A 24309-nucleotide genomic window follows, 5' to 3' on the forward strand; every position below is an offset into this window, starting at 1 on the left:
TTCTGTTGGCATGAGTGGCTCACTGTTATTGTGTCTTTCTTGAATACACGTTTTGCACTTGAGCACCATCTCAGAGATTTGTTGACTCAGCCCGGGCCACCACACTGTTTGGCGTGCACGAGCTTTACATTTTACAACACCTTGATGTCCTTCGTGTAGTTTTTCCAGCACCTCGTTTCTCATTGCTGAAGGAATGACAAGCCGTGTGTCTTTTAACAAAAGGCCGTCTTCAACAGTGAGCGTGGCTCGGTCAGGCCAGTAATTTCGCAGTAAAGGCTCTTGTTTTGCATGTTCTGGCCAGCCTTCGGTGCACATGTCCATGACGCGAGCACACACACTGTCGCTTTTCAGTTGTTCCTTCAGTGTTTGCATATATGATGAACTGACAGGCATGTTTGCTACAATACTGTCGACATATATGTCTGTGCTTTCCATTAGCTCTTTGTCTGACAGGTTCATTGGTTTTTTCAGAGGTGAGCGGGACAAAGTATCTGCTGTCCAGAGCGATTTCCCTGGGGCGTACTGCACAGTGTACGAGTAACGCATGAGTCTCATTCTGAATCGCTGGATCCTGGGTGGCAAGAGATCCAGAGCTTGTCCTCCCAGTAAGGAAACGAGAGGTTTGTGGTCCGTTTCAAGACAAAATGGTTTACCAATCAGGAAATCACGAAAACGCTCACACGCCCATGTAGATGCCAGTGCCTCTTTTTCCACTTGTGCGTATCGTTGTTCTGTAGGAGAAAGGGACCTCGATGCATACGCCACTGGTCGCCATCCTTCTTCCCACAGCTGCAAAAGAACACCTCCGAGACCATAGGATGAAGCATCTGCTGATACTTTAATGTCTCTGTTGGGGTCATACATTGCGAGCACTGGGGGTGAGGTCAGGGCATCTCGTAATGTTTTGAAAGCTCTCACTTGGTCAGTTCCCCAATACCATGCGTTCTTTTTGGAAAGAAGATCTCGCAGGGCTTTGTCTTTTTCAGCTAAATGGGGGATGAACTTGCCCACTTGATTCACCATGTCCAGAAAACTGCGCAACTCTGACACATTAGTTGGCTCTGTCATTTCTGTAATTGCCTCCGTTTTCTTCGGGTCAGGACTGATTCCTGTATCCGCTATGATGTGACCCAAGAAAGCAACCTTGCTCTGGGAGAGCTCGCATTTTTCAACATTCAGCGTTATGCCTGCTTTTTCCAGTCTTTGCAGTGTAGCATGGAGACGGGAATCGTGCTCCTGATGGTTACGTCCCCACACCAACACATCGTCAATGTGACACACCACTCCTTCGAGACCCTCGATGACCTCCGCCATCATGCGCTGAAAGTGTTCGGGCGCTGAGTTGATCCCAAACGGTAGGCGGTTAAAGTGGAACCGCCCAAAGGGTGTGATGAAGGTGGTGAGTTTGGCAGACTCATCGGACAGGGGAATCTGCCAGAAGCCCATGTTGGCATCCAGTTTGCTAAACACTTTGGCTCCTGCGAGCATTCCGAGACTTTGTTCAACCGATGGCAGCACATATTTTTCCCTGCACACATACTCATTTAGTCCGGTAAAGTCTACGCAAAGTCTTAGCCTAGGGCTGTTTTTCTTTGGAACAACAACCATGCCGGCACACCAATCCGTTGGTTCCTCAACTCGGGTAATGACACCAAGCTCTTCCATTCGTTGGAGTTCCTCTTTTACCCTTCCCATCAGAGGCAGAGGAAGCCTTCGCGGAGTTTTGAGTGAGTACGGCACAGCATTCGGTTTGAGTTTAATGTGATAGGCCCGCTGCACTTTCCCTAGACCATTGCAAAGTTTAGGGTAAGTAGTCTTCAGAGTGTCCATTGAAACCGCGTCAACTCGCACCAGCAGGCCAAGAGCTGTAATGGCGGGCAGGCCTAGCAGTGGAGTGCTCAGGTTTCTTACAACATAGACCTTCTCTGTTGTCTGTTTCGCTCCGTAGTTGAGCTGTAGCTTTGTAAAACCAGCAACGTCCAGTGGTGTTTATCCAGGGCCTAACAAAGGTTTTTCTGGCTGCTGGAGAACTGGTCTGTGTTCGTTAGCAAAAATCTTTGATAAGTCCGAGTCAGCTATTACAGTCACATCTGCTCCAGTATCCAGTTTGAAAGTGATTTTTGCATCTTTCACTTGTATGTTGGCTGTCCACGCCTGGCCGTCACTGGAAACTGAGCCTAGGAAGAAACCTTGCTCCTCTTCCTCCTCAATACTTTGCACTGTCTTGCTTTGTCTGCAGACTCGCTGGTAGTGACCTTTTTTTCCACATAAATGACATTTTGCATCATTTGCTGGGTACTCAGGTTTCGGATGTGGAGAGCCTCCGCACTTGTAGCATTTGTTACTTTGTCTCTTGCTATATTGCTGTTGTGTTTTGACAGTTTTATTTTTGAACATGTTGAACTTTGTTTTGTCGTGCTTTTGTATCACTCTGTCAACTGTTTTCGCATTTACATGCATTACATTTGTTTCACTTGTCAAAGCTGACTGTTGCTTTTTGATTTCTTCTGACTGCCTGGCCATATTTATAGCTTTATCCAAGTCCAAGTCTTTTTCCATCTGCATGCGCTCAGACAGCCTCGTGTCGGCCAAGCCCACTACTATTCTGTCTCTTATCAGCTCATCGTGGAGCGGTCCGTAGTTACAGTGCTCTGCTAATGCATGCAAGGCAGTCACGAATGCATCAACAGTCTCATTCGGCTCTTGTTTGCGCATATTAAAACGTGCGCGATCATAAACAACATTTTTCCTGACAATGAAAAAGTTGTGGAAGCTATCTCTCACTTTAGCATAGTCCCGTTGGTCTACATCACTTAACTTTAGTCCTCTCAGGACGTCATCCGCTTCGTCTCCCATACAATATATGAGAGTGTTCACTTGATTTTCCTCCGAGCTCGCAGACAGATTACTTGCCTGACGGAATCTCTCGAAGCGACGGACCCATCTTGTCCATTCGTGTGGTTTGGAAAAATCAAAGGGCTCCGGTGGTTGGATGCTAAACGTAGCGCTGGGAGTGCTAGCCGCGGTGCTAACTCCTGCCCTCGGACGATCGTCTACGTCGTCATTCGGCATTTTGTTTCCACCTTCCCCTTCTCCTCACACTCGGCAGATGTATGGAGTCTTACGAGTCACACAGCACTTCTGACACCATGTGTGATTCTTACTCTGAATCTGAATAAGTACGCGGGACCACTGTGTGCGGTAAGACCATCTCTTTTACTTCCTGTATTACCATCTACCGGCATGCATTGCCAGTGCGTAACACGTAATTACACAATCAAACAGTGAACACATACTGCCCATACAACAAATGTACCAGAGACAATTATGAATACACCACAGGACTATGTTATCGGTGCACGTATGAGTTAAGGTTGGTTATGGCCTTTGGGAAGAAACTGTTCTTGAGTCTGCGGAAACTGTTGTTGAGAAACTGTGAGAGAGATGAATGAATGTACTGGGCAGTTCAGTTACAACAAAGACCACAGAAAACAATCAAAGTGGATTATCACAGAATTATTTCAATTATTACAAAAAGCATTCATGACATTCAACCAAGTCAAAAACCCTCTGGAGAAGGTGGATGTGAATGTAAATACACAAAGGTAAAACCCACTGACTCAAGAAAAGAAGGCAAGACTGACATTAAATAACCATCGCTTCAATTTATTTTTGTGCTGTAGGACTTTTATGCATCAAACTGTCATTAAAATCCACAAAACTGCACTGTTAGGGTTAAAAACTGGTTTAAAGTTTGAAGCCTGCACTTTGGACACAGGAGACTCAGGGAGACTGCAAAGTCATCTTAAACTGGTGATTTGGATGGGCCGGTGGGTCTGTTGTCTCCAGAGGGATGATTTCTAAACGGTTATTGTTATGATTTTGTTAAACTCCTGTGGTTAAACCTCAGACAGATTTTGATGTTTGAATTCAAATCCACTGTCGGTGTATGCAGGGAAAACTGCAAAAATACATATCGTTATCCACTCGTGGGCCCTGGTGTATGTTATGAATGACTCCTCTGTTTCGCCTTTGACTCATTACCATTGCTGCCAGAAACCAGAAATTCCAGCTCTGGTGTTTGAATCAATTTGTGGAGAATAGGACATTAGCTCTCACCTTTTCTGAATACAGAGCATCAAAACTCAGGCTGAACAAATGAGAAATCATTTCAGCTCATTCTAACTTAGAGTCTCGTCAAAAGCCTTTCTCAACTACTAACTTTTCATGAGTCAGCGCTGAACCATCTGCACATTCAAGCTGTTTTCAAACTCCCAGGGAGCTCACGCAGCCAATCTGCATCCACATACTCGATGCAAAACTCAATTTCGACTTTTATTGTTTCTCTTCTGCTTATTATTCCTTGTATTGTGTATCCAGTGCTTGATTTCATCATTATCTAACAAATTTGTAATTTAATTTTTTCTTTTTGTTCTTTGCGTGGCTTTCAGTTCTCGTCACCTATGGTCTAATTATTCGTCTTTCTTCGCTCACTGCATGTTTGTGCTCCGACCCTCTTGCTCTTAACCCTACCCGCTGCAGTTTGACTGTGATGGCGATGGAAAGATCACACTTGATGAGTTGAGGGAGGGCATGAAAACCCTCCTCGGGGAGAAGCTGAAGAAAGGCGAGCTGGAGGAGATCCTCAGTGACATTGACCTCAACAAAGATGGCAACATTGACTTTGATGGTGAGCGGTTGGGGACTTGTGTGGGAGAGGACAGACTTCAGGCAAAAATATGAAAGGGAATCATTATTTTAAAAGAGATAAAGTGAGTGCAGGGGATGGGTGCGCAGTATCATTATTAGCCAGGGGTACTTGTATGACTTCCGTAGTCAGTGGATTTTCAGGCAGGCTAATCACTTTGTCAACTTATATCAGCTGATACTCCTCTACGTATCTTGCTGGAAAATCTTATGCATTTACATTATTTACATTACCTTATTCTGCTCATAATTGCTGCTTCTGCTGCAACCTCCTTTGCAACCCACCTTCATGTCAGTTTTTAAGCTGTGCCAAATTCGGCTTCCCATCAGGGTCTCATCTACACAGTTTTCACAATAAAGTAACATCTACTCCTTAAGGCTCCCAAAAACCTGCTCGAATTGGTGCATCAGCATGTAAAACATCCTTTCCCCGTTGCCACTAGGTTGGCTATTTCTAAACATTTCCTCCATAGTGTAGTCATTTACATGTTTGCTTGGCGAATGAAAGGTCAGCTGTTTAATTCCAGTTGGAGACACAAATCCCCCTTTCCGGTTGTGTCAGGAAGGGCTTCTGTATGAAACTCTGCCAAACATGTCAAGCAGCCAAATTATTTAAGCCATATTCAACAACGTGCGTGTTAATTACAGCAAATTAGAGTGCCATGGCAAAGTTGATTGAAATTCACCATGGCAGCACAGAGTCACTGTTTAAGAAAAACTGGAAAGCTTTGCAATTTAGCGTGGCCAAGGACTCAAAAATATGAGGTTAATCCAATTAAATCCCTGGAAGGAGTTTGTTGAAGTATAGCGTGTATAACTGTAATGTAATTCTGGGTTCGGGTCATAGCGTATAGCTACAAGTTACTGAATACCCCAAGAACATTTTGTAAAGGGATGTTACACATGTGTCCCAGATTTTATCCATGAAGTTCAAACTATGTGACTATGTGAGAGGAAGAACTTCATTTAAATTTTATAGATGGTGCCATGAAGCCATTTTTGCACCACCCAAGACTTATGAAATATGTAAAGTTTTCACCAGACCTGATGTAATGATGTAATTGATATATGGAGGGAATGCTGTCAAACCTGTGGTAAGGAAGGACATGGTGAACCTAGTTGGAATGGGTCAAATTTGAAAGGGACAGAAGAAGAAAAAAATTGTGCGAAATGGGGTACAAAAGGTTGAGACAGGACAGGAGGGCTGGTTAAGTCAAGGTGAGCTGGCTGGAGCGATCCAATGTAATCAGAGCTGCATTAAGCCGATCAATACACATGCCTGGACACCTGTCACATGCCACATGCAAAGAGTAGACACTGCTGGGCAGCTCAAGGACTCAGCAGAAATCACATTATGCTGCACTCAGATAAACAATTAACTAACACACACATATAAACACGTCCACGTGTGAGCACGTGCAGCACTATCAATACGACGTTTGTGTGAGTGAAATTAGTATGCGGCACACCACAGGCTTAAAGCAAGCTGTGATCCTGTTCGCCTCGTCTCAGGACTCCAATCAATTATGATTGGGGACATATGAACAGGTGTGTCACTCCGTGGATCAATAAGCAGGTGCTCCTCATTATCATCAATTAGCCCCAAGGGCAGCATATTGAGTGTATCTATCCAGTCCTGACACATGTGCAGTATTACTACCAGGCACATGGCCCACAGAGATCTACGGCGCCCATGAGGACAGTGAAAATGATCGTGTTTAGGCTCAAACTGGAGATCTGATTGACTACAACAGAGCTGCTGTTACTAGTAAAAAAACAGTGTTACTAGGTTAATTTGGAATTATGCTTTCCTACCCAGTGATCAATAGTTTCACGCCAATAATAATTGTTTGAAAGCACTTCGGAGGGACAATGGAAACATGGAAGATGTGATCGATCTGCAATCTGCAGCTGGATTTCATTAACAGGAAACGTCAATAGCTGTCTTCATTGACAAGCTAATCCAGATGAATCAATAAGGTCAGCTAAAGAAGTAGTCATAACTCTAAAGTGGGTTTAAAGCAGTTAAAATTCAAAGTACCAAAGCGTACTATCCTGTAAACACTTCAGTGTTTCATAAACCTGGCGAGCACATAAACGTTTTGTGATTACAGTGTCATACGGGCTGAGAACGGCATGACTTTTTGTGATATTAGTGTCATTAGTCCTTATCAGTGGATCTGCTGCTGTCTGTCTCCCCCTGCAGAGTTTGTTATGATGCTTTCTGCACGATGACCTCTGATGGAAGAACACGGAGCATTCAGCACCCAGATTCATCAGCTGCGTGCCATTATTTCTGTCTACTTACTCCTATTGTCCTTTTTCTTTTTTTTGTGGAATATTGAATTTCACATGGCTGGCTGTGAAAGTGTAATCCACTTAGAGATCTCTTTATATTTTCATAATAAAAGTTTGAGGTTGAATAAGTGCAGTGGGCAGAGGGTGAGTTATGAAACCCTTATTGTATTTGTTAATGCTGCACTGTTGCCCTCTGGTGGCAGAGAAAGAGCTGGTATGATTTCTCATTAAACTGTTTTTACTGTATTTCCTATGGAACTGATACATGAATGGATCATAGCAGGTGTAGCTGTGATGGAAACAGGCAATGCTGCATATGATCTTGTACAATTTAGCAATATTTGCTAAATTAGTTACACAAATCTAAATAAATATTCCTGTAAGAGTAGCTTTTATTTAACAATTTGCATTTTTAGTTATGATGTCAATGTTGCAGAAAAATAATGCTCAGCTGTTCTGTGTGGGAAATCCCCCCCCCCCCAACAAAAACACCACCACAGCCAATGTTGAAAAAAAAAGTGCATTTATTATTGAAAATTGATAACTTAAAACATCTGAGCAAAAAAAAGCGAGGTCTGTCCAAAAAGCCTTTGTACAAACAGTTTACACACAACTCTACTCGTCCACCCCCTTGGCTTTTCTTAGATATTGTGAACGCCCGGTAGCTCAAATTAATTCTGAAAAAAAAAAAAAAAAGATATACAATTAAAAATAGTATTCATGCTGTGACCAAAAAATAGGGAATGGTAACCAATGCCAAAACCACAATGCAAAATGGTGTAAGGCATACGCAGTCCTCTGACTGAAGCACTGCAGGTACCATCCTTCTTCCACGCAGACAGAGAGCAGCTTTTAATAAAGAGTAATGCTAACCCAATAGCTGTAGGCATGCTGATTTTACTGGTTTCAATTTGCCATAATATTGCAAGACCCCCTTAGGATTTCAAACACAACTTATGGACACAATGTACACATATTACTTTACTCATAAATTAATTCAGTTTTAACTTAACTCAATGGGAAGCTGGATTGTTTTTTTGTTTTAAAGAAGACACTAAAAGCACTTCAAGAACCGAACCACTGGATCCTGCAGACACACGCTCTAGAGGAATCTTGTGGTCCATGACAAGTATGTGGAAGAAGGAGATTAGGAATTCAAGTTCACTGTGAGCCAACCAGAAAAGAGAAGCCAGGGCCAAACCTGAGGCTGCCAAAGGAAGAAAACATTAGGAACAAAAAAAAAAAAAACTTTTCAAGGTCACGTGCTCCTCTTAAACTCAGGTTAGGAGCAACAAAATGCACGAGAAGCTGGAAGAAACATGTATTCTTTCAACAGGTCCTTTGCCGCTCCCTAGAGGCAGAAATGGAAGTGTAATGTAAGAAAAGTGTAATACTTGTATCTGTGTTTGGTACACGTGCACCAGCTTTTAGTTGCACTTGGTCCGTGCATACATCACTTCACAGTTATTCCTTTAAGTAATCTTGTTTTTACTTTTTTTGGACTTTCAGCATTTAGGATTTTGTTTCACAGAGTCACACCGCCTTTCCTCCAGATAAAAATTTTACAGCTCAGAAACAAATCCAGAGGGAAAAAAAAAAGCCTTTCACTGGTCCTATCAGTGTGGAAGCATTTTTGTTGTTGTTTGGGGTTTTTTTTTTTTTTGGGGGGGGGGGGGGCAATCTACGAGTCAAAATTGGGGGTCATTATCTCAAAATCTACTTAATAGTCACAAGTTTTAGTCCGTAATTCAAATTTATGAGATACCAGCTCTGCCTGGTATTTTTTTTTTCTTTTGTTTTTCCAGTGGCATAATTAAGCTTCCATACATCAAAGACAAAACAAACATACAAAAAACACTTTTCCCCTCAGTTCACTTGCATTAATCCCAAAAAAAGTGATTATGGGATATCCTACTCTGTCACTCAAGAGCAACAACAAGGAAATATTAACCACGTGCTGCAGTAACTTCTCTTGTTCTTGTTTTTCTGCAATTATTCAGGAAATATTTCTGGAAATTGACAATAAAGCAGATGAGAATAGTTTCTGTCTTATTTTTTTTTTCTAGATCTTTTTTCATAATCACAAACATCAAATGTTTCACTCAAAGTATCCCTGAGGTGGTTTGGCCGTATATGTTAGAGTGAATGACAGCTTTGCACTGATCGAGCCACATACTAGTGGTGGTGGTGGTGGTGATGGGGGGGTCTCTTAGCTGTAACTGATGGGGTGAACTGGCAGTAGGAACGAAAGCAGGTGTTGCTGAAGGGTTCTTCTTTATGTCACTTCAAAGTCCAAAAGCTGTTTGTTTGTAGGGAAGCTCTAGTTGTTGGGGATGCTCTGCAGATATGTGAGGATGTGCTGGATCTTAACCAAACGTTCTTTGAGGGTGGTCATGGACAGGACAGACAGCTGGTATCGAGGGTCGATAGGCAGAACAGCCAGCAGCCACCAGCAGCAGGCTGGACCATTCGGAGTCGCCTGGAAGAAAGGAGGAAGAGTGTAAGCAGCTTTCAAGAAAGCACAAACCTTTGCCGTGAAAACTAGTACTGATAAACAGACAAAACCCAAATTATTACACTCTGAATCTCAAGGATCTGAGCAGAACTGGATGTTGTAGTTTAAATTATAGAAATATTCAGTTTTTTTTTTAAATTATTCTGGCTTTGAGAAAAAGCCTTTCCCTTTCTTCCAACCCCAACAGTGCATGCATATTAAATTAAATCCTAATCTTTCATAGAAAGTCTCATAACACAAATGCAGACTATGAGTATTTTGGACTTTTAATGTATTAAGTCAATTATGAGCATGCCAAACCCCCCCAGTAATCAATAACTCCAAAATCTCCTGATCATCTGCCACTTTTATTTATCTATTCGTTTTTTGTTGCTGCAGACATCTCAGAAGTCTAATTAGAAGTGTAATTAAATCCATTCACCCATGAAACTGATTCAAATCAATCTGCTCATAGAGATTTTTAAACTCTGTACCAAGTCAGTGTTTAACTTATTTCTAACTTGGTGCTACATTTATTACTAAACTTCATAGTTTTTCCTTATGTGCAGCTAAATGCAGTACTTAACGTATGACTGTGCCAGAGTCAGGAAGCCTGAGCCAGTTAAAACATTTGCACTTGACACAGTATTAGAAGTGAATGGTCTTTACTATTGTGTGTGCTACAGTTAACTTCAAAGCAAATAATCAGTTTATTTCTCTATAATAATGGAATAAAAGGTCAGTGTCGTGTCTTTGCTAGCATGTGGTAAAGTCTTTTCATGACACTGTTCTGATGCAACAGGGCAGCCAGGATTAGCTATGAAGCACCCTTTAAGCTCTTTAGCCTATATTGTCAATAGACTCCACCCAGTGGGTGTCCAAAGAAGTGAGCTGTAATCCCCTTTAACGCTGCAGGCTGCAAGTAAAAGCTACATCTGAGCGCACACAGCACCTACGTTAAGGTATTAAGATCCCTGACGCAAGCGAGTACGTGGCAATGCGGGTCTCCCAAAAAGGCAAGTGTGTCGAGTTTCAAATGGTCCAGTTTCATATAATAATTTAAAGTCCAAGTGATGCAAGATTTACTGGCCGTGCGCTGTTTCCAAGAAGACGACCGCTGTTGGCAAATTCAGGAGATACAAGTTCTGATAATAATAAATCAACTCTGCTGCCAACTCCCTGCCGTGCAGTATTTTTACAAACTGTTCTGCTGTACAAACAATATAAAGTGACTCACACCATTAATACTTTTCCCCCATATTAACTCCCACTGCAGGGAGGCACACCTCAGCAGAAGTTTAATTATGCAGAAGGTTTCATTTTCCAGCTCACTTATTCTAAATTAACCATGAATTACAAGTCATCCTCTTGTTCATCAAATGCAGTTTTAATTTATAACACACACATGTGCTTGTGTAATCATTGCTGCACTTCAAGACATCAGTGAAGTGCAATATTTTCTGTGTAATATAACAGTAAACACAAAGGACCCACAGAAAGCTTTGCAGTTAAATGCAAACAGCTTACATCCATCTCAATAAGCTCAAGCATTCGATTACCATTTGTTGGTTTATGTGAGATATTTGTAAGTGTGTCAGATACTATTTAATCTGCACAGAGATATTCAGATCTTCACAGATGGAAGTTTGGACATGCTGTGAGACGTACCTGGATGTCAGCTTCTCGTTCTGGCATTGGTCCAAAGTGCTGCAGGATTTGGTTGTGGAAGTGGATCTTGAGGTTCTGGAACCAAACTCGGGCCTGCTCATACACTGCGTCATGCAGCTCTTGTAGTCTTGCTAGTTCTTCACTGTCTTCCACCTGGCAAGCAAAGAATCGTTTGGCCTGGTTAAACTTAAGATACTTGATTTTTCTCCAAGAACAAAAAACAGGATTCCTTCCACCTAAATGACATTCGCTGTGGTTCTTACTCTGCTATCCTCCAAGTGCTCAATATCTGCAGTACTGTAACCGTCTTTCAGTCCTCGGGACAGGACCCGGAAGCGTTTTCCTCCAATAGTGTCCACTACCGAACGCCCATCGGGGAGGAAATGGACACTCCTGATGATCAGCATGCAGCCGTAGTCTGCAAACCTGCAGGAAGGCATATGACTGTTTATTTAGAAAATGTAGCTGAGGTAAATTGTTCTAATGACCCCTGAAGGGCCTTAGGTAATTAATTACATGCAATAACATGTCTACTGACATCTACCAGTCATGAGCAGAAAAATCAATGAAGACTTTGAACAAGTGCTTTCATAACTATCTTCATGTTGCATTAAGACTTTTGTTTAGTGACTTATGCAAACCACAACACAGTGCCTGTGCTTGCATACTTACCCTTTTTCGGGGTCACTGATGCACATCCCAAACTGCCGGGTGCCTGTGTCCATGCAGCGGCGAATCATGAGGCGGTAACGTGGCTCAAACACATGTAGGGGACAAGGCACAGTAGGGTACGCCATGGTACACACAAAGATAGGCACATTCTTTGTCAGGCTGGGGAGAAGGAATTAAAGGGAAACGAGTTTAGGACTTTTCTATGATGTGCATAAAACACTTACTGATAAACATGATGCATGAATGAAAAGGCTGCTCACTCAGAAAGCTCTCTGGTCTCCTCCTGGTGAGTTTTAGTCCTCTCTGCATACTCCCGGCTCAAGTACTGTTTGATCAGCATGTCCAGGAGTATGGTCTCCTTAAATTTCCTAGATGCCAGATACTGAAGCGAGCGGGAGAATGGGTTAATAAAAACAGGAAGCACAGAGCACCTTAAAAAATTAGCAGAACACCAGCACAATTTTGGTAAATTTGTGTCTCTCACCTCTTTGAGACTCTCTTTACAGAGCGGGCACTGGGGCATGTGATCCAAGCAGCGTTCCAGGCAGTTTTTACAGAAGGTGTGGCCGCATGGTGTGCTTACAGGCTCATAAAACAATCTGCATTGGTCACAAAAATCCAACAATCAGCTTGTTGTTCTAGATGTAAGCAGCCAGGCTGTTGAGTCATATCCATGAGCGCTGATGTAAGCCAGCAGTAAATGTGGCGCACAAGGCAGTGCTTACCTCATGCATAGAGAACACTCCAGGTCATTGGAGTCCAGCAGATCCTTGGGAATAATTCTCATTTTAGGTTTGGTGGGGGGGGTTTTAGAGCCTTTTGCCACACCTTAAGACAAGAAGAGGTATTTTAATAAAATTTAATTGAATTCAATTTGGGTTAGAAATTAAAAACAAAACAGCAGAAAGCTGTTCAATGCACCTTGCTTTTTATGCTTGCTACTTCCGCTGTCCACTACACAGGGCTCTATGTCTGACACTGACAACTTCCTCTTCAGGAGGCTTCCTTTGTCCTGGTCCCCCAGTTGAGGAGCAGAGCAAACTCTCTTTAGACCCTCCTCACTACAATTAGAGCTATGCGATCGTAGCGAATGAGCTCGGCTCAAACCAGGTCGCTCCACACTTTCCCAGCGTTTCTACACAATGACACAGGACAGAGGTTAAGAAGATGATGGTGGTTCTTTCACTGGTGTGGCTACAACTGCCATTATTAACAAATTCATTATTAAACTCTGCGATTGAGCTCCATTGTGTTAGTACCTCCTGGTTTTCCAGATGGTGCGCAGAGGCAGCACGGACTTGGTGGAGGTGTTGCCTTTGAACTGGTCTCTGTGGCTGGGCTTGGGTATCTGCCACAAGGATTTTACTGCGTAAGTGAGTCAGTGTGTTCTGTGTTGTTTCCCTCAGGCCAACCTTCACATTCTCATCACCGGGGGAGAGCAGATCACACAAGATCTGTGAAAGAAATCAGCGTGTTATTGGAATGTCACCTAAAATCATCAATGCCATCCTGGGAAGCTTAGAAAACCTGAAGAAGAAACACTTCTGGGTACTAGAGGACTCAGATAGTGTTAGAGCCGGTGTCCCATATTTGTAAGATTTGCTCATTCAAATTCAAATGAATCATCAAACACTGGCTTTAAACTACATATCGTGCCACACAGGTTGAAGGAATACAGTTAGGTCCATACATTTTTGGATACCGACACACGTAACACGGGCCTAAAGAGCAGACTCTAAGCTTTATTTCAAAGGGTTCAACAAAATACTGTCGTCACCACCAAAGAATTACAGCCACTTTTATACACTGTGAATTTTCTTCTCAGGTTCATGCAATACTCTTTTTTTCACACAGTAATAATATAACAGTTTAATTTTGTGCAGCGAGGGAAGCATAGACTTATTTGTCCTCTCTGCACAACGGGCTTAATGAGAAAAGAATAAACTACACACTACCATTTGTTCCTTCATTGAAGTGATTTATGTTATGTTCAAAATAAATAATTAATTCCCAGATGTCAGTAAAACAACACTCACAGTTTTAGATTAATCCCAGACTATAAAAACAAAACGTATCAATGAACATCTAAAATTTAAAAGTAGTAGTAGCTTATTGTCTACTACTGACAGAGCCTGAATTATAGATCATTTCACACATGCTTCACTCACTCGTTTTCCTCTACATCGTTTTCTCCAACACTGCATATTTTAAAAAATATTTCATCAGAATATTTCCACAGGAAACTACGTGCAGCAAATAAGGCTTGTGATAAAGCTGGTGAAAGTGATGACCCTGGCAGAAATGTGTATGTATCACAACTTCTGTTCTTCATTTTTACCCTTTCACTCTTATTTTAACAGATGTGTAACCATATGCTGAGCGTCATTTCAGTGTTGTCTGAGCTTAGTCATGAAAACGAGGACAGTGGGTGTCATTTTCATATTCATTAATTAGTTGATTGGTACATTTTGGTACTGAGGAGGCTGGTACAACTCGTACAACCTTGGTTTATTGGCTCATGCTGCCGAGCTTCCACGCTGTAGCAGAAAGATGCCTAGTTCACTTCTAATTTCCAAATCAGAAACATGAGAAATTTAGTTAAGATGCCAACACACCCAGTAACCCAAAATGACCAAACGAATCAATTTTTGAAACGCGATTACAGAAAACGCTTGTGTCGGCAGCTGAACACAGACCAGGTTAGGCACATAATGGCGAACTGTCACGCTATGCAGAGAACGAATGTAGTCCTGCATACATTAGTCAGCTGCATGTCACTTATGTAACTACAATACTGTGCTCTGTCTGATCTTTAAGTGGTACTAACGTCATTAGAAGCACAGTCATAAGATCTGACCCACTAACAACTTTTGCAATTCTAAGATGATCCCAGGGAGATCGAAGGAACCAGCAACGTTCATGGTCATGGAAGTACAAACCAAAAGCAATGTCATTTGTGTGCATCCAATGTCCCTCATACAGTCCACAATCATCACCTTGAGTAAAGCACCAACAGTAAATGCTTCATATTTCCATATTTCCAATAGCTTTAATGTCCCATGGCCTATGTAACTAATTTCTTACTTTCTCTTTTCAATTTAAATATATCAGCATCAATGACCAGAATAATAAAACTGTAAAGGACATTTGACAATATAAATCCTATTAAAAACAAAGCAACGCAACAGCTCCTTCCTTTCAGGATGCTTATAAAACCTAATGTCTCTAACATGCTCCCAGTTAAATGAGTAATTCAGTAGTTAAGATTAAGATGTCATTACAAAAGGCGATTACATTAGGGTTGTAATATAATAGCAGATGCTAAATAAACAGACAAATGGCTCTAAAGTAAATAATAAATGAATAAGGAGAAGGAGAGCTTTGTGTTCCCAGCTTAGACACTCGTGCCCTGGACCTAAACTACTTAAAATAGTTAAAACGGTATGAATTCCACTTCATCCCTGGCAGCAGACTCACAGCAGACACCGTAAGCCTCTCACCTTTTCCACTTGTCTTTTAGCACAGGGAAAGTCCTCATCAACAGCCAGGCAGTGGAGGAAGACTTGGAGAGACTCGTCCACTTGGCCCATCTCATGCAGCACCAAAGCTTTCCTAAATAAAGCCTGAAAGAAGACGTGCAAATGTGACTCTCAGATAAGCTTCAAAAACACAAGCTAAAGGTGTAGCTTTTATATATATATATATATATATATATATACACACACACAATGCTTTCAATGCCTGTCAATATGACTATGCATGACATAGATAAAATCACAAAACATGTCGTAGGCATTCGACACAGACGTTTGGTGTCGTGCTTGTGATGTAATAGTCATTAATGTCTGTGACCTTAATCGCTGCATTCTCAGTTGCCATCGAGAAAACCTTGACTGGTCATGACACTCTTTTGTAACATATTTACCCAAAGAGAAGCTCCTTTATGTAACAGTAAAAATAGCAGCCCGCTGTTAAAAGTACGGCCTATAAGCAAACAGTGAGATCGGCAAAAAGTATAATTCACTGGTCACTAATCCAACATAAACCTTGAAAGGTGTTCTATATCAATGTGGATGAATGAATAAACCTTGCTGCTGTAAACTGGTCTGCAATTTACAGGTCATTAGCATATAACGACACTAATGACACAGTTAATGAGGCCGCTCTCTCTCCATCTGTGGGGCTGTGACGGCAGCAGTCTTAAAATACACCTTTTCTAAGTAAAGGCTGGCTGACCGATATATCACAACAGGTGAATGCACACTAGACTCGACTATGCAAAAGGTAGTTGTGTGAGTTCGTCCACTATCCTTAGGGAGTTCTATGCTAACTTACCCAACACCAGTCATTCAACCACATAAATCCCTCAGACTTTTACAAATTTTACAAAGTCATTCTGTTTCTTTATTATTTATTAGTCATGCTTCATTTCTATTTTTAAAGCAGACTACCATATTCCTGCAGTATCACTGAGTGACCTACTTCAGCAGAACAGCTGGATCGGGGACAAACGTTAGTGTCTTCCAAAGCCTGGCGGTACTGTTTCAGACCCATGTACGCCTCCGCTCGAGACAGTCGCGCCACCACCGTCATGTCTGGATCTGCAGAGGACAGGATGAAAAGGAGAGGGGAAAGAAAAACGTTTAATGGCCGGAGGAAATTGCTTAAACCTCAACACTTGCACAAATACAAACCATTCAGTTGCTGCATGATTTGACATGTATGTGACATGCAACGCAGGTTAAACCTCAAGTAATAGCACACACATTATGCAATTAATCAGGACCCTGCATTACATATTAACTGTGTCAATGAATTCTGGGCAAACAGTGTAAAAGGAAAACAAGCTGCAGGAGCCTGCAAGACCAGAGAGATTGGTTGACTTTATGGTTCTGTCCACTGTGGTAGTTTAAATTAAAAAGAAAAAGCACTACAAAACATGACATATGCTTTAAACACAATGACAGGCTTTTTTGAAAGGCAGACTGCTTTGTTGTTGGTATAACAGCTGCCATTAAGGAGGGCCTAAAACAGCTCTAAATATTTCCACCTGTGACAAAGACTAAACATTAAGATGAAGATATATTCCACTGGCTATGTAATCAGCCTGCCTCAGCCTTTTAAAGCAATCTGTCTGCGTGGCAGATGAAGTTTGTTATTTAACTACTGTGTCATCATAAACCACATTGCATACTGTCAGTGCTAATAATGTATTACGTTTCCCTGAGAGAGATTATCTCATTTCTATGGAGCATTTGAGATACTAATTGGAAGGGTAAGGGTAGTTTGTCTTGTCATCGTTACATCAGCGAAGCACCCACTCTGTGTCTGGAACTTTCTATCCTCCCCTCAGGTTGGATGCAAAACTGTGGGTCTGCACTGTCGTAAGCTGGTGCTACGACTGCAATAGCACCTCAGCGGCATCGGTGTAAAGTCCTCTACACACTGTTGAGTGACAGAAGGGTAATGCTGCTATTATCTTTATGTAACCTTTAATGTGTACAAATCACTGCTTTTGGGACGACCTGAGAGACAATCCAGGAAGAGGGCAGGCTGTAATTTCATATTTTGTCATTTGTCATCCGGCACACAGCCCTTCCTTTTAAAATAATTGAAGCAGCAAACGAGAAACAAAAAAAGGAACACACAAATATATGTTAATTTGAAAGCAGGTAACTCCAAGCGTCTAATGTAGGGGAGGAAGTGCATTTGGGTTGTATTGATTATTTCTTAATTTATCCTCAGCAAGCTCCATGTTACATCCAGAAAAAACAAACCAATTACCATTTTAGGGGGAAAGGGGGGGGGGGGGGTAAAGTTTTGCTTTAAGTTACTCAAACTATCAAATGCAATTCATTTTTTCTGATTAACTAAGACGTACCTTCAAGTCTGAGTCCCTGGGGGTTCCTGGAACACGTTAACTCTTTCGCTAAACATCCTGATATTGTGCTGCTAATGTCTGAGTAACAGAGGTCAAAAAGGATGCAGCATGTTACATGAGATTAAATCACATGAAGGTCCAAAGCAGTTTTCCAGACCTACTGTCAAGCTGCCAGGCTATAGAACTACTATCCTAATTACTATAACAGCACAAGTTTAATGAATAGACTAGATTTCCTTCGTTGTGTGATTGAAAGTAATCAGAAATTTAGTAATCCGGAAATAAAAAAAGAAGGAAAAGAAAGCCTGTTCTTCTTGTAAGACAGCAGCATACCCACAATGCATCACACTGCTTTACTTTCTATTTTTGTTTTCACGAAGGCAGGGTATGCCATCCTCTGCTCTGTCCTCTTTAACCTGGGAACTCAGTGTACATGCGGGCAGTTTACAGTATGACTAGTTTGTTTTTACCGGACAGAGGAGCATTACTCACTTCAATACACCCACATAGGGGTTTCCTATCGATACTTGCATCTGCACCTGCGAAACTCAATGCCAACAAACCTCCCACATCACTAGCAGGCTAACTTCAAATAAATAAACCAGCCTGGTTTAGTTTTTTTCATTGCATAACTTGCTGCCTTTGCTGGGTGTGTATACGGATCCCCGGCACCTTCTAAGACATTTATGAAACCGTGGTTCGCCCAGACATAACAATTACAAAACACAACCGCCCTCCCCCCATAAGAAGTTACAAAACCTGCTCCAATATGTGTCACGACCTGCCTTACGCAACGTGCACAAAGCGCGCATGCCCATCTAGTGCCATTTCGTAAGCTGGGCCCAGCAGATAGGCAGAGCAAGAGGAGACTGGCGTCAGTATAACACATGAAATTAACTAATTACTACTTAAAAAATATGTTGGTCACCATGTTGTCGCCTCTGGACCCATTGAGGGCAGGGGCCATACACGTATCCCGCTCCCGTCACTACTACACAACGCCGCTTAAGTAATAACACATCCGCACTCCAGTCATGCCTGCTCGGTGAGAGTGCGCAGTAGACACACCTCTCCCGAGTGCACGGCTGGCACTGTTAACAACACTGACCTGACTGAATCACGTCGGTTGCTAGGTCCACGGCTTCTTGGTAGCGTTTTCTTCTACAGAGTGCGTCCACTTCCATTACTTTTTTCGATTTTTCCACCTCCTCCGGGAACCATTTACTTAGTAGTCCGCACAAAATCACGTTCACTTTCTCCTCGCCCCTCACGTGTTCAGTACACAGTTTACATTTGTCAAGCAGCCGTCGCTGTAAGCATCGTTTACAGTATGAATGTCCACAGGCTAAGGTCACGGGTTCACCTAGAAAGCAGTGACAGTTAGGACACTCCAGCACGTCCTCCTCCGCGGAGCTCTCCGCCGCATCCCGGCTACTACGGCCCGACAGCGGCTCTGGCCCGGCCGCTTTCCTCTTAAAGTTGCGGAGGATACAGTCCACGAAAGTGCTGAGCTGCTCGGGCTGCACAGGACTGTACCGCATAGCAGCTGAAAACCAATCAATGGCTTCTCTAAGGCAGTTTTCGGACGCTAGAGCGTTAGCTTTCTGAAGTATAAGTTCATGGTGGTTCTCCTCTTCCGAGACGTTGCCCGAGTCAGCACCGATGAAGAAGGCGCTTCTCTCCTCCAGGGCGTCCGCCGCTTGCGGCTGGAGCGACATATTAGCGTCTAAAAAGATGAGCAATAATATGTTATAGAGACTTACTGCTAACGTGTTTATACATTTTACGGCTGCCGTGGTCCTCAGCGGTATATTGAACGCACTTTCCCATAGATACCCGATTGTTACATAAAAAAAATAATTGTCACGTGAGCAGCAGACTCGTGCCGTGATTGGTCGGGACCTCTCGGTTACAAAACCTGTGCTTGAAAGTTTCATAACTACGGAAGAGACGTAGTAAAGTTGCCAGTGTGCTAAATGTCAACGCTCTAACTGGAACTTCTTAACCCCCCCAAGTCCTTCACAGTCAAATAAAACCAAACAGAAGCCATATTACTGCGAAAGTTTGAGCGGGAGGTTTTGAAACCAGGGGAAATAGGAAACCTACTAAAAGGCATTCATAACTGCTTGTGTAATACGATTTTGTAACACTTTCCCAAGTGTCAGTTTTATGTAATTAATTTCATGCACCTTATGTTTTCCTTGTTCTTTCGACTTTCTCAGTGTAGTTTCATACTTTCATTTGCTGCCGGAAATATTTACTGTTTGGTTTTTAAGAAAGTTTTGCACAGAAAAGCAAAGATCACAACACCCGGTCACTGCTAGGATTACGTCACAGCCATATTATTTATGTAAGGGGAAATTACCTTTCTCCAAAGGTAACAGGGCTTGAGGTCCGGTCTGGGGAGGTGTGTTTTTCTACCCCGGTATGCTTTTACTGCAGTGGCAGTGTGTTTGGGATCATTGTCATACTGATATATGAAGCTGTTGCCAATCAGATGGTTTCCAGATGGTATTGCACAGTGAATCAAAATCTAGCTGAAATACTATTGGTGTTGTTCCAAACTATCTATCTATCTATCTATCTATCTATCTATCTATCTATCTATCTATCTATCTATCTATCTATCTATCTATCTATCTATCTATCTATCTATCTATCTATCTATCTATCTATCTATCTATCTATCTATCTATCTATCTATCTATCTATCTATCTATCTATGTCCGAACATAGTTTGAAGGAAAAAGACGAAGGGCCAGTATTTATTTATTTCCTCTGTTTCTTCTCCTCTCCCTGATCCACAAGAAGTAATCAAAATATTCCAAAGCAAAAAGAAATCATTTTTTTCAATTAAACAAATTGTCTACATCTACACAAAATGAGGTTTTGTTTACAGTTTTTTTTATTGGTTTGGTGCAGTTTTCACAAGCAATTGGTACATTTTCAAAACTCTTAGTACTTATATCACAACAGATCATCAAAAGTGCACCTTTTTCAAACATTTCAGCATATTTTCAATTGTGTTAGTACAATACACATAATGACAAAATATCATTTTCACTACACAAAATAAGTGTTTCATCTAAATAAATGTTTCGTTCACAGTTACTGCCTTTCATAATGTTGTCACTATAAAATTTTTGATTTGCATCTCTTATTATTCAGTTTAATAAATTTTTCTGTCATTTAATTCAACCGATCTTAATGTTTAATCAATGAATCATTCATTATGTCCATGGATTTTCAACTTGACTGATTGTTGTCTGGTCATTTGTAAGTTCCTTTTGAGAGGAACAATGTCCAGGTGAAACAACTGCGTTCAGAATATATTCAGGTACAACACTAAACTGGCATGCAATTACTGTAACAGAGGGTGATGGAGCTGGACGCTGCTGTGAATCATCACAAGTATATTTTTGTTGATGAGGGCGCTTTCAATCTAGCAAAAACTAGACACAGAGGATGTAACCTTATTTGGCTACCATCCACGTCCCTGGACAACGTGGGGGGAACATCTCAATGTGTGCAGCTATATCTGAAGATGGTGTGGTAGGCTGTAGACCAGTTCTAGGGTCATACAACACTGAACACCTGATAGTTTTTTTTAAATGAACTGGAGCAGGCCTGTCAGGGAGAAGACATCGTCTATGTTGTTGTGTGGGACAATGTCAGCTTCCACCATGCACAGCTGGTTCAGGAATGGTTTCAAACACACCATATTCCCCTTTCCTCAACCCAATTGAGAAATTCTTCTCTACATGGAGGTGGAAGGTGTATGATCGCCATCCCCATGAGCATGTCTCCCTTCTTCAAGCCATGTGTGAAGCTTGTGGTGATATAACTGCTGAGCAATGTCAAGCCTGGATTCGTCATGCCAGGAGATTTTTCCCACGGTGCCTGAACAACGAAGACATCCACTGGGATGTTGATGAAAACTTATGGCCCAATGTTAATAACCGGCTTGATTAATTGTATAAAAGTGATAAAAATAAAATAAAAAATATATTGTGTTTATGTAAATGACTTGTTGTTTTTTCTCCCTTTTTCGTGTGTGTGTGTGTGTGTGTGTGTGTGTGTGTGTATATGTGTATATATATATATATATATATATATATATATTAGGGGTGCAACGATACACAAAATTCACGGTTCGGTTCGATACTTTGGTGTCACGGTTCAATATTTTTTCGATACAAAAAAATGTTCATGCCTTTTTAATTTGTCATTTATTAAAATTATAAATATATATTTTAACTCAAAAGTACAGTTTTTAAATTTAATGTTGCTGAAACAAAAGTAATTAAAAAAATAAATATATCTCAGGGCTCTCAAAATTTCAAAATCCCTGGTAGCCCTTCGGGCAGGGACTCTTCCATTTTTGGTAGCCCAAAATAAATTTAAGTAGCCCGAATAAAAAAGAGCAATTTTTTTGATTGATGTTTTGTTTCCTTTACAATATTATACTTTAATGTATAATATTGTAAAGGAAACAAAACATTAATCAAAAAATTGTTGAAACACAAATTACAACATTGTATAAAAATTACAATCATCAACTCAAATACTTGGTTCTAATTGAACAGAAGTTTCTATCAACTTGTAAGAACTGTAGGACATGAATCAGTCTGTGTCAGATCCTGAATTTGAAATTTCCACTGAAGTCACGGGTAAGAGACAAGTGGAACCAAGATCGAGGCCATTTGCTTTTTGAAGTTTGCAAAGACTGCTAAATTTTGCCAGTGGTAGTTCACTCTTTGCAACATAGTACGCTGTTCTAAACAGATTTTTTCAGGTTTATTTTTAGTATATTATTTGCAATTGGTGTTTGTTCTGGGAAAGATATTGTGCAAATACAATGAACTCATGACATCAGATTTGAAAGAAAGAATGACTAGTGGTGTTACAAATGTGATCAAATGTGAGTTTTGTACTGAGAGATTTGAAAATGCACACTTTAGTTGTGAAAATAGTACCAAACCAATTAAAAAAAACTGTAACATTTTACATTGTTCACACCAAACAGTTACTCTGATTGATCATCTGCCAGTTCCGAATCTGCTTCTTCAAACTGACTGTTGAGTCATTTCACCTCTCGGGGTCTGTCAAAATATGTTCTCCTGGCTGTAAGTTTCTGTGGCAATTGTGGTGATACTATGGTTACATTATTATAGCTATCGAACAGGATATCCACTCACGTCCCCTCATGCTTAACCACTCTTGGCTTTAATGATATACAGATGTTCAGAGCTCATCAGCTCTAAGGGAAAAGTAAAAGGGTGATTTGTGAAATTCTGCAATCTTTGGGGAAACGCTGTAAAAACGTTACACAGTGTAGCTGAGATTTTATGAGGCGGTGTGAACCTGATTGAGTTTTGTATAACGTGGAGGGACACCTCCCTCTAGTGGTTAAAGAATATTATTGCTTTAATGGACTTGTTTAAAAAAGTTTTATTTGTAAAAAGTTATTTATTTACAAAATGTCTGGATTGAATAAATACAATAAAATATGTATCTATTTTTAATCGAATGAATTTTAAAGCATGTCAAAGAAATGTTTTATACTGAAAAATAGAAATGTACATAGCATTAATGATCACTTGTCAACGTGCAGTTCATTATATGTAATATTTCGCACGGATCGCATTATTTGGTTCTTAGCACATTCTGATGGTACGCAATCCACAGAGAGCGCGATGAAGCAGTTTGCACTGTCATGTGATAGGCTTGTTATAAACACCCACTAGAGGGCAGTGTTGCACTGTGTAAACTGTGAGTCACAGCCTGCTCACTCGAATGATCAGATGCATAAACCAGCATACAGTTCCATGACTAACCTCAGGAGGTTAAACTTTCAGTTGAACTTTTTTTGTGTGTGATTTGTGTGTCCACACCAGAGGATGTGAATGAACAGGCTGGGTCTCACGAGGTTAAAACTGTGCAGACGCACAACTTGAATTTTGCTCATTTGCTACATTAAACACGTTACAGTGCCACTGATGATAACAGAGTCGGCACGCCCTCCTTTCATGAATCTTCCTTTCTCTTTCCTTGTCGCTCTCATATAATTTTAAATCCGATGTCACAAAAGCTAGAAAGGAAGTGTCATCCCCTATAATTTATTCTTGATCAACAATTTCCAATTAAATGTGTCTTTATTAAGAAGCTATACTTGACTGAGCCTTTTTATTTTTCTTTATTTAAGATCATCCCTCTTTATTTCTAGATCCTTGCAAATGTGCATCCGTATGGTTAATCTGAAGAGTTACAGACTAACCATAGTTTGCGGATTTGAAGCACAGAAGGAAATAATCAGTCCATATACTGATTTCAAAACCGATCACAAAATTTTACTATAGCAGATGTTACTTTGTATAACGATTATCTGACAGTTGCCCATTTTATGCAAACTATAAGTCTTCCTCACACGTGAATGATAGTTAGAGAGCAAACATGCTGGCCAAGATATGTTCTTTAACTGCCACATTAAACAAATCTCTACAACTGCCTTCTTTCACCTGTGCAACATTGTACAGATTAGGAACATCTGGTGTCACAGTGATTCTGGAAAACTAGTCCTGCGTTTGCC

At 41.1% G+C, this 24309-nt stretch overlaps 3 protein-coding genes across 4 annotated transcripts in view; 1 reads left to right on the forward strand and 2 right to left on the reverse strand.

Moving 5' to 3' along the window:
* The window catches only part of cabp4 (calcium binding protein 4), a 41704-nt gene extending 33975 nt beyond the window's left edge, over window positions 1-7729 (forward strand). The window contains exons 8-9 of one of the 2 annotated variants that reach the window (XM_026171085.1): window positions 4543-4690; window positions 6914-7729. In XM_026171085.1, coding sequence (XP_026026870.1) covers window positions 4543-4690; window positions 6914-6942 — 177 coding nt within the window. In that variant the 3' untranslated portion in view covers window positions 6943-7729. The other variant, XM_026171084.1, reaches the window with a different exon arrangement.
* Window positions 1-24309, reverse strand: part of LOC113024198 (MAP/microtubule affinity-regulating kinase 4-like) — a 597794-nt gene that overhangs the window by 164456 nt on the left and 409029 nt on the right. The window lies entirely within an intron of this gene.
* lonrf1 (LON peptidase N-terminal domain and ring finger 1) lies at window positions 8655-20178 on the reverse strand. Its single transcript, XM_026171064.1, has 12 exons — window positions 18829-20178; window positions 16322-16440; window positions 15340-15462; window positions 13099-13293; window positions 12761-12974; window positions 12565-12667; window positions 12324-12438; window positions 12100-12221; window positions 11840-11998; window positions 11431-11593; window positions 11168-11320; window positions 8655-9484 (listed from the first exon to the last, which is right to left on the reverse strand). The coding sequence occupies exons 1-12, from the start codon at window positions 19655-19657 to the stop codon at window positions 9326-9328; spliced, it is 2454 nt and encodes an 817-aa protein (XP_026026849.1). The 5' UTR covers window positions 19658-20178; the 3' UTR covers window positions 8655-9325.

The sequence above is a fragment of the Astatotilapia calliptera genome, chromosome 6 (assembly GCF_900246225.1).
Source record: "Astatotilapia calliptera chromosome 6, fAstCal1.2, whole genome shotgun sequence".
NCBI lineage: Eukaryota > Metazoa > Chordata > Actinopteri > Cichliformes > Cichlidae > Astatotilapia > Astatotilapia calliptera.

Bases quoted from the DNA above. Each gene is read 5' to 3' on its own strand.
- lonrf1 (XM_026171064.1), bottom strand. From the start codon at position 19,657: ATGAAACTTTCAAGCACAGGTTTTGTAACCGAGAGGTCCCGACCAATC. The intron at 11,999-12,099 runs GTGAGCAGCCTT...CCTTCTCCCCAG, and splicing joins GAGACCAGAGAGCTTTCTGA to CCTGACAAAGAATGTGCCTA. The intron at 11,321-11,430 runs GTAAGAACCACA...TTTGCTTGCCAG, and splicing joins AGCACTTGGAGGATAGCAGA to GTGGAAGACAGTGAAGAACT.